Source organism: Patiria miniata, unplaced genomic scaffold, assembly GCF_015706575.1.
Source record: "Patiria miniata isolate m_02_andy unplaced genomic scaffold, ASM1570657v1 HiC_scaffold_7, whole genome shotgun sequence".
Classification (NCBI taxonomy): Eukaryota; Metazoa; Echinodermata; class Asteroidea; order Valvatida; family Asterinidae; genus Patiria; species Patiria miniata.
In genome coordinates, this window is record NW_024037074.1 from 44153352 (window position 1) to 44164521 (window position 11170).

Below are 11170 nucleotides of genomic sequence, written 5' to 3' on the forward strand. Positions count from 1 at the left end.
AAAGCAAGAAAAATAACTCTTAATTATGTACAGTGATGTCTCCAAAGTTGAGATTACGCTATTCCAACATTCTATGAGACTTCACTTTTTTAACCACGTCTATCTAATGACGCAAAGAACAAAATCGGTGTTCATTGTCAAAATGTCTCTGGAGTGAAAAGTCTAGCAGTCTTGCTCTTTTGTATTTATTTTTTACACGTAAAGAGAATTGAATATTTGTTTACCTTGATTACTTCAAGAAAAGATCTTTTTGAAACACCTTTTTCCTTTACCGGAAGCAACTCATTTTTTTGTCCTGAAATCTTGTTGTACAAAATAACGTCTCACAAATGGTTTGTCCTCGCAAGAAGCATATCTCTGTCTCTTCCAGTTATTTCAAGCTCAAGTTTATAAACTACAATGCAAATCACCGAGAATGTTTCCCTATTATCATTACTACTAGCCGATGCACACTTCTGAGTACATGCAGAAATAATCGGTGTTTTGAAACTTGTCCTTATCTTCGGAGCTTGTGCTGTTTTTCAGCTGGCAGATTTTCTTCCCTTTTTCGCTTTTCTTGATGTTGAAGGAGCGACATCCGGGCTCCTTGGCGCAGGCTGAGCCACAGGCGACCACGCCCTCGGTGATAAACTCCCGGATGCTGTGGTCGAGGAGGCAGGTTGAGTTGAGAATGCGGCCGTGGGTGTCGGTAGAGAGGCAGTATCGACGGGGTTGGGTTGAGTGGTGAGGACAAGCCGCCTGATGAGCACATACTGCCTTATGATTCACAGAACAAGAACCGTCATCCATTTTGTCATTAAAATATCCAAATATGTATGCACAATCTTGATTGTCTTGGAAATCATCTGGTTGCTTAGCACTCCATTCCAGGAAGGGCTCTCTTCCTTCCTGGCCGTCACACTCCCAAGTTCCTTCCGCTTCCTTGTCAGTGCAAGCAATCCAGACATGGTAGTTACTGTCCAGCTTTCGGGCCAAGTCCACCATGAACTTCATTTCTTCCAGCGAGCGAGGAGCGGCCATCTTGCCTCCCAAATCTTGGCATTTTGTCTTGGCGTCATCCCAACTATGCGGTGACGGAGTGATGCGATAGCACACGTAGTGCCACATTTGCCACTGTGACGGGCAAGAACAGCTGACAGCTGGTTGAGCCGGGCAGATGTTATACGATCCCATTACTGCTGCGATAGAAGAAGAGATGGCCAAAATGACAACCAATTCTGGCGAATACATGATTTGTTTGGTAGGCAACAGGTTTCAATTACTTGCCGTTTTTATTCTAAGCGTACGTACACGGAGTGGAGACTTATAGCCAAAGTGAGCACTTGAGACCGCAGTGAACGAAAACAACCAATTCGACATCAGTTGAAAAGCTAGTTGTTATGGCAACAATTTTGAATACATGTAGGTCAGTGAATCAATATTAAATTGTTCCGACAATTCTTTAATTAGTGCGGGGGCTAGAACTACGCGAGGCATTTTATATTGGCTGCTGGCCGACCGAGCAATCAAAATAGATCTTCAGCCATGACGAAGTAATTTATTTGTACCACGAATTGTTAACAATTTCCTGCTGTACGTGGCAGGAAATTAACCACTTAAATGGAGCCCTAACCTTTCAATGTGTAAAAGCGATACCAATGGGTGCTCGGAAATACTCGGGGGCTATCCGATTGTCGACGAAATGAATTCGGCAAACTTCGGACATATTCGGAAAAAGGAGGATTTCCTCCCGTTTTAGTCACGTAACGTTAATTGTAATACAATGTATTACCGGAGGCTACCTGACCTAAGATTCATCAGGAATAGTCAGAATTTTTTGTTCTGGAAACCAGACTACGATGATGGGGGAACTTGCAACCAGTCTATGCACCTGTCTTTTATGGGTGTCAAGAAGGGGTCGTTTTTCAAACCGATCCGCGCGAATCCAGAAGGGGGGCGGTCAAAAACCACCCCTCCCCCGATCTTACGCAAAGAAATATATTAAAAATAATCTGCCAACCCCCCCCCCCTGCACTTTGACACCCCAATATACTGGTAATAATATAGTTTTCACGATCGTTAGATTTGAACAACGCCGCCATTAAAGGTATGGCACGAGCCCCTCCCCCCCCCCCCCGCCATGGTCACCGTTTTAGCCAATTTTTGGCTAACTTTGACAGATTATTTTGTTAAAAAGCACGAGTGTGACAGAAAATTTGACAGAATAATTTTTTTTGGTGGATTTCTGGCAGAATTCTGCAAAAAAGAGAGGTTATTTGACAGAAAAACATAGCAAATTAAAATAAAAAATAGTACGCTTGTTGAAAAAAGCTTCAATCCTTTCAAACAAAGCCTTGTATAATGGGACAGGTTGGCTGGTCTAGGTTCTAAGGTTCACTGGGAACCGGACTCCGTCGTGACGCAATCGCGTTTTGCATGAAATTTACGCAATTTCATAACGTGACTATAGATTGTTTATAATGTAATTTGAACCTTAAGTAAGGCAATGCTACAACATCTGCATGTGATTTAAAGTGTTTATAGTGTATTTCGAGTAATTCTGGGGAATTTCGCAGATTTTTTTTATAAATCTGACAGATTTTTGAAGTGCATTTGTAGAATTTGGCCATGACCTTACGGGTCAGACTTCCCTCGCCTCTATTAATTTACGGAGGCCAACCGTCCGGAGAAAAAAAACAACCTGTCTACATTTCAGCTTTGATTTGCTGATGACCCCCCCCCCCCCCAAAAAATTCCTGGATCCGCCCCTGCCATCAATCTCGAGTACGTTAAAGGTATAGACCATCATTTTGCAATTTGTGCATTTTGTTCAAGTGCTCAAAATCTAAAGAAGGATGCTGAACAACTAACCTGATGAAGTTTCAGCTCAGCTTCAGCTGTATATTTCGAGAAAAACAACATTTAGGATCTCGATTTCAAATCAAAAGTTGCTGAATCATGTTTTGAATTGGGCCTGAATTCAGCGTCCGAGACAGGTTCTCACAGACCGATTGCAGCTACGCGATGTCGCGCACTGATCCGACGAATTCGCAACCGCGCGCGCGTGTGCGTTGTGCCAATGCTTGCGCACGCTTCGCCGAATAAAAAAGCGAACTACTAATTTGAATTTCCTACGGTGCTTCCTAAGAATCACCACGTAGGAAAGGCCTTCTTTCGTTGATTACTCCAAATGACAGCTTGCCAGAAAGAATAATTTCACAGGGAGTTTAGTCCCCTTACTATCTTTCAACCAAGTATGTTTTTCAACAATAATTACGCCAGTTACTTTTTGGACAGCTGCAAATGATGGACTCTGGCTTTAAGTGCGTTTTTATGAGCCCGCATACCATGGTCCACCACGTTCAATTTGATGATATGTGTGGGCATAATGGACAAACATTACAGGGTTGCTAAATTGACTTGAACAATATATGAACGCAAAGGAAACTGTATTTGACGGTTCTACATGTTTAAAGAGTAGTCCGAAAAAGGCCTAGACCTATACCTGCTTCCTCCAGGAAAACACCTGTATTATTGGAGGTGTAGGCCCCACTTGCAGCCAAAATTAGGCAAATCTAATCGGTATGGATCATATTCGTCGTTATTGCTGCAATAGGGACGGCAGTTGCAACGGTAGGATAAGTGACTATATGTGAATGTCACAAAATGTTCACAGTGAAGAAAGAGTGAGTGCAAGACAATGGGCTGATGGGAAATAAATTGTACCAACCACCATCGAAAAAGACGTGTCCAGCCGGGGGTAACAATAAAAAAAAAAAAACGTACTTCAATAATTATAGGATTCTTCTGTCGGACAAAAGGTTACTTTCTCAGCTTTACCACAAAAAAAACTCTGAAAACATTCTTCGTATTTTCACCGGACGCTGAGAATACCTTCGTATCAATTTTGCTTACATCTATCGCAACTTGAAGAAAAATGGCGGAGTCCTGGACAAGGTGTTCTACTACATGATGAAATACAATCACCAAACCCTCTCGAAACTGACCGAGTTGACTAAAACCGCCAACACAGTTCCGGGAGAGGAGTTTTTTTAGCTCCGATTTCGCAATCACAACAAGAACACGGCGACTCGTCCTAAGGGCGTATTTGGCGGATTTGTGTACGAGAGTTTTGATGAGATGGCGAGGCACCCAGAGAGAAAGTACTTCAAGATGGACGACGACATCGTGTACATCCACCATGGAACCTTCAGGCAGCTGATTGAGCAGCAAAACACCTCCGAGTGCTTCATTCATTTCGGCAACATCGGAGGCGGTATAACTGGCGATGTAGCTATATCCACCAAGAGATGGGTATCTTTGACAACGAGACTATCAACCCAAAGAAGCTGAAATTTGAGTTCAGCCGGAAAGGTCTCCCAAAGTGCGGCTGGAAATCTGCAGAATGTGCTGTGGTGGCAATGAATGCATTCTTCTATCACTACCAGAACAAATCACTGGAGAAATTACTATTTGACGGACGGTACCTGACCCCTGAAAGAGCTCGCTTCAGCATCAACTTCTTTCTACTGGATTCAAACCTAATTGACATTCAAGCCATGTTGGAAAGTGGACCAATTGGTGCAGACGATGAACATTGGTTAACAGTCATCTACTCCGGCAAAGTCAAGAATCCCAACTGCGTTGTAGGAAGGGCCTTTGTCGTACATTTTTCGTACTTCACTACCGTGCGGGAGATTACTAAACAAGGCTTTCTGCCAAGGTTTGAGATGATTGCACGTGATCTCGTAGAAGCTCTTCCTGAAGCACTTCAAGACATACTTGCCTTTAATAAAACACTTGGATCTTGAAAACCCTGACAGTTATTTCGCGCTGTTAATCGTTCGTTAGCCAAATTATAGTATAATGATTGGTTATTGGTAAAATTGCACTCACACACCAAGTGCCTTGTACATGCGATTCGTGGTGCAATAAACATTTTTTTAAATGTGTAACTTTTGAAACTCACTTTTTTTCTTTGTAACTTCTCAAAATTCAGGTTGAAAATGAAACGGGAGTCTTTTTCTCAATTTCAGTTGAAATTCTCAATTTTGAAATATTTAAGAATCCTGCAATGACACATAGATGAATTGGATTTATTCAACAAATTAGCAACCAGCGTGGAAGTTTTCCCCTTTTTCACGTAAGCCAAGTATTCATCATACAATCTGGATTGTTATAGTGTTTCCCAGGGAACTACCTGTTCAACTATTATAACTACTTGTTCGCTAGTGTCCAGTTTTTAGTCGATCGCACGTGTTCTTGTTTTCTCGTTCTTTTCCTTGATTGTTGTCTCTTGATGGTTTTTGTGTTTCGCCGACTTTTCCCACTCTATACTTGATTCGTTTTGTTTAATAACAATAAGAATTAAGAAGAAGAAAGCGTTTTGAATTGTGTTCACTCACCAAACACATTTATGAAGGCCAGGCAATTATCCACACAGCCCCGAGGCTATTTGGCTACCTTTATCCCAATGCCTAAATTTGAAAACTTGGTCCCATGGTCAATTTGACCTCGCTGGAGAATTACTCGTAACTCTGTCAAAATTTTCAGATTTGGACGTTTGATTTCTCATTGTAAAGTGGAAAAGCGTATCTTTAGAACCATACCTATATTATCTATTTATTGCTTTTCTTGTCTCTCACACAATAAAGCATCATTAGCTAGAGCTCGACCTTTTGGGGTTGAGGAGTCCTTTCTTTTCTTTTTCTTTTTCTTACACAATAATCATTTAAATTAAATATTACTTACTTAACGAGATAATTAAACATAGTACATATCTACTAAGTTTACCATCTTTGGCATCTGATCTCTTTTGTATTTGTTGTCTCTGAAAATATTTCCTCTTTTCTTTAATCACTAATTTTCGTTGCATTGTTACAACCTTTGGATACTAACACTTTTTCTTTTCAATTATAGTTCTGAACTTTGTTAACATTATGTTTTGTTCCATGTACTAACTAAGCTAATATAATTAGTAATTTATTTACTGGTAATATTTCTTTATCTTTTGTCAACTATTTTCACATGATTTTACTTCTGTGTTTTAACCTATTCTTGGCTGTTTTGGAGGGCCATCTCGCCACAACTAGCCCTGAACTTGATAAACATTATATTTTGGTCAATGTACCAAATAACTCAATTCAAGTATTAATTTATCGACTGTTTCTTCGTTGTTGTTGTCGGTTTTTTTTCATATCAAAAACTGATAACTTAATGTTTTACCCTGTTATTTTCACTGTATCTATATATATATTTTTTTCTTGTTACATTTGTTTCTTTGTAAGGACTCCTAACCCCAGAGGCTTGATGCCGTGTGTGGAAGGAGGGGTGGAGGAGGTGACGCAGTTGTTCTTTCAAATGGCTGTTCGCTCTGTGCTGCCGAAATTGTTAGTGCCGTATTTCACCACACCCTGCATTTCTTGAGAATTTAGGCTTTTGTGATTTTAATTTCCATTTACTTCGCTATTATATCATCTTGCACTGTCTGCCACGTTGCGCAGCTCGCCCTTCTTAACGGGCTACGCTGTGCTAACAGTGAGACCAGTCAGCCATAAAATGCATTAAGTTTTACTTAATTTGTCTATGTAGGTTACTCATTCTACGTCTTGCATTCCGTTGTATGGGTGTGCATTTTAGCGTATTAAAAAAACTGTGAATATGTGTGTGTCACTTTCCAGAAGGACCAATGCACTAGTGTATGACACGGTGAAGGTGAGCACCCATCCGAGGAGTTAACAATATGATCTTGTCATGATGAAAGCGCAGGGCCAGGCAAAGTTGAATAGATTGTACGAAATTATTGACAAACGTGGAGAATCACAGTGGTTAGGCCAACAAAAAAAATAAGTCGGTCTCTGGTCAGCGCGCGCGTCGATTTTAATCATGCGCGTCAATCTTTTTTTTCCCCAAAATGTTCCGCGGTAGCTTCAACAGCGCCCTCTATTGCCGCATCTCCTCTTTTTTTTTTATTACCAAAGAGCCCCAAGGAATGGGAATTGCACCAAGGCAAATGATCGAAAGCACCAAGGCAAATTATGGAGGACACCAATGTACATGAGGACACCAAAAAAGCAAAATAGTACCCCACCTTGTCTGTACAATCCAAGCTTGAAGGGAAAAAAAAAGCCACAAAAAATAAAAAGCCGCGTCGCTGCGTCAATTCCGGAACTTTGGTCTGACCAGAGACCGAATATTTTTTTTTTGGCCTTAACCAAGGATTTTATTTGCATTACAATTGGTTTTTTTTTTTGGCCTTAACCAAGGATTTTATTTGCATTACAATTGATGTTTTACAGTTAAGTTGGAGAATAGACTCGGAACTGTAGATTCGTCCTTGATTGACTCGGCGAATATACAGTTTCTCATCTGTTCTCCTTGACGTGGCCTACAATGTACATTCTCTCTGCACTGCACCCTGCTGCACAGTGCGATCACGTTAATTGAACTGGTCATGCTGGTTAACCATCATTACCCACCGGTCGGAGGACGGGATTAACTCAGCACAAGGTTTTAAAGAAACAAGTTAACCAGTGGAAACTGCAGTGTAGGTGTACTGCACTTGTATACACGCAGACATGGCTGTCCGAAAGTCAGCAACAGTCAGTCAAAACGCCATCACGCTGTCCTGCACTGCTTTTGTGATTTTCACATTAGTTACATCAGCCTACTACTTCAATCCTCTGCAGACATCGACAGTAAGGAAGCAACCGTTGCCAGTGCAAGTGCAACCCAAACGGAGTGAATTGCAGCCAAGACGGGAGAGGCAGGTCAGCTTTGCCAGGAAAACAAACTCTGAAAACATTCTTCGTATTTTCACGGGACGCTGGGAATATCTCCGTATTAATTTTGCTTACATCTATCGCAACTTGAGGAAGAATGGCGGAGTCCTGGACAAGGTGGTCTACTACATGATGAAATACAATCACCAAACCCTCTCGAAACTGACCGAGTTGACTAAAACCGCCAATACAGTTCTGGGAGAGGAGGTTTTTGAGCTCCGATTTCGCAATCACAACAGGAACACGGCGACTCGTCCTAAGGGCGTATTTGGCGGATTTGTGTACGAGAGTTTTGATGAGATGGCGAGGCACCCAGAGAGAAAGTACTTCAAGATGGACGACGACATCGTGTACATCCACCCTGGAACCTTCAGGCAGCTTATTGAGCAGCAGAACACCTCCGAGTGCTTCATTCATTTCGGCAACATCGGAGGCGGTAACTGGCGATGTAGCTATATCCACCAAGAGATGGGTATCTATGACAACGAGGCTATCAACCCAAAGAAGCTCAAATTTCAGTTCAGCCTTGACGGTCTCCCAAAGTGCGGCTGGAAATCTGCAGAATGTGCTGTGATGGCAATGAAGGCATTCTTCTATCACTACCAGAACAAATCACTGGAGAAATTACTATTTGACGGACGGTACCTGACCCCTGAAAGAGCTCGCTTCAGCATCAACTTCTTTTTACTGGATTCAAACCTCATTGACATTCAAGCCATGTTGGAAAGTGGACCAATTGGTGCAGACGATGAACATTGGTTAACAGTCATCTACTCCGGCAAAGTCAAGAATCCCAACTGCGTTGTAGGAAGGGCCTTTGTCGTACATTTTTCGTACTTCACTACCATGCGGGAGATTACTAAACAAGGCTTTCTGCCAAGGTTTGAGATGATTGCACGTGATCTCGTAGAAGCTCTTCCTGAAGCACTTCAAGACATACTTGCGTTTAATAAAACACTTGGATCTTGAAAACCCTGACAGTTATGTCGCGCTGTAAATCGTTCGTTAGCCAAATTATAGTATAATGATTGGTTATCGGTAAAATTGCACTGCGTACATTAAGTGCCTTGTACATGCGATTCGTTGTGCAATAAGAATTTTCTAAAATGTGTAACTTTTGACACTCACTTTTTTCTGTGTAACTTCTCAAAATTTAGGGTGGAAATGAAGACTTTACAATCCTGTTATGACACAGTGATGAATAAAATGCATTAAACAAAACAACCGAAGTGGAAGTTTTTCCTATAAGCCAAGTATTCATCATACAATCTGGATTGTTATAGTGCATCTCGGGGAACTAGCTGTTCAACCAGTTTTTATCTTGTGTCCCATCGAGCTCAAGGTAGCCCCAATAAGTGTGGCGTAAATATATACTAGACTTCCCCACACATGTATTAGGAGCCACACACCGGCGATAGTAGCAATCGAAACTGTTTTATTAAATTTTACAATGGACGCGACGATACACTTTCTGCTTAATAACAAGGGAAGATCAACATTAATTTATAAAGGACAAAGGTAGATGTTCCTTGAACTCGAGAAAAATACTGCGAGCAATTTTTGATTAACCGAATTAGTTGTATGTGGCGCTGTATGCCAGAAGCTAAAAAAATAAAATGTTTGGAAATAAGTCAGTTTATCAACACGCTCCTTTCATCTTAGCTAAACATTGGTATTTAAGTTTCAAATAAATGTGACAAAAATCTAACCACATCCTGGCAAACTCATTCATTCTACATCCGATGTGAAAGAAATATGTAATACTTAAGTTCCGCAAACAAGTTTTTTTTCTCTCAATTTGTATAGTTCTCCGATTTTTGTCCCCTTTCTAATGTACCAATTAACTAATATTGTAATAATTATATCATACAGCATTTATATAATGTGAATCAATGATTCCTCAAAGCGCTGAACAATAGAACAAAAGCAATTAAAATACATCTGGGGTCGGATCTGGTCGGTTTGTCCGTCATTTTAACGGGTCGGTCGGTTTAGGTTTTGCGTTTGCGATTTTTGGGTCGGGTCGGGTCGGGTTAGCCATTATTTTTGGAAAAACCCGAAATAAACCGAAATAAACCGAAACCGAATAGAAATTCACATGGTGCACTATTTAGTGCAGAGTCACTGCGCGCGGTGCGATTAAAAATGGTTTGCGGTCTGTCTCGATCGATCAATAACATGTTATCTTCAAGTAAACTTGAATCCTTGATCCTGATTGGTCAATCCATGGCAACAAGCCGTGCTACATCATAGAGCTATATTAAATTACTAGAGCGCTAACTCGATGTACAAAGAGATGCCTGATGGGCATTTGTGCACAAACCTATGGAGAACTTCCGTGGAACACGGAATAATGTAGTGCGTCTGTGTCCCACATACCACGAGGTTCGGCCTCGTGGTATGTGGGACACAGACGCACTACATTATTCCGTGTTCCACTCGCGCTCGCGGGATAGGCCCACTGGCAGTAGGTCAAGTTGTGAGTGCCGTACGGCATGATTCAGTTTACTGGAGGCCGACATTTTTTCACGCGAACTGGGTAAGTTCAGGTGCAGAAAGTGGACACATTAGCCGAAGCCAGATACTCGGGTTTTTCGGGTCGGTTCGGCTCGGGTCGGTTTTCTTTGAATTGTTGCCGGGTAGGGTCGGATCGGTTTTAGAAAATAAATGTCTCGGGTCAGTTTGTTCTATTGTAATGATGCTTTCATTTCTGCTGCGTATTTCACTGCCTCTTGGGTTACAATAGTGCAGTGAAGATTGGGTCACTTTAACGGGCTAATTAGGCACTAATTAGTGTTCGGCCTATTTTTGTACCGCACATGTGGTCAAAAACTACGAGAGAATGTTACTGGGCACAATTAATTTTTGAATGGGCTTCATTTAAAGTTTTTGTGAAAGTTTAAGTTTGAAGCATTAAGATTTTTCTTGAGATGACATGAGTTGCTCGGAGAATTGATTTTTGTTAAGAAAGACTAAGTTGGCGTATTACATGTGCAGTTGTTAGTAAAAATTATACTCGCTTGTTAAGTAAACAATACGACCCCAATTTAGATCGTTCAGTCGCCAAGGGTTCATGGATTTGTTTTGTTTCATCTCCAAGGCCTTTTCATGACCGTAGACTTGAGTCAAGGCGTATGGCAACCCGGACACGAAAAAAAGACCATGCGAGTGGCAGGCTCGTTGGCTCCGTGCGCCGTCATCAGGGGCGTAATTTCCGGGGTGGGGGTGGGGTGGTGGTATATAAACCCACTCTTTTTGACTGCGGGGATGGGCTATTGAATCATTCCCCACTTTTTGTGATGAGCAAAAAATAAGGATTTTGAGGTATTTTCCGAACGTCCCATCAAAATATATTCAATAGCACTGGAAAGTGGAGAAACAAAGTACAAAAGCTTTTAAAAATGTAAGCG

The 11170-nt window shown here is 41.4% G+C and overlaps 1 protein-coding gene across 1 annotated transcript; it reads right to left on the reverse strand.

The window, feature by feature from the left end:
* Nucleotides 1–286: 286 nt before the first annotated feature.
* LOC119718759 (perlucin-like protein) lies at nt 287–1245 on the reverse strand. The gene has a single exon (XM_038188167.1). It carries the CDS (start codon nt 1228–1230, stop codon nt 439–441), a length of 792 nt encoding a protein of 263 aa, XP_038044095.1. The 5' UTR covers nt 1231–1245; the 3' UTR covers nt 287–438.
* Nucleotides 1246–11170: the final 9925 nt, after the last annotated feature.

Excerpts from the sequence above, each read along its gene's own strand:
- LOC119718759 (XM_038188167.1), bottom strand. The coding sequence starts at position 1,230 with ATGTATTCGCCAGAATTGGTTGTCATTTTGGCCATCTCTTCTTCTATC.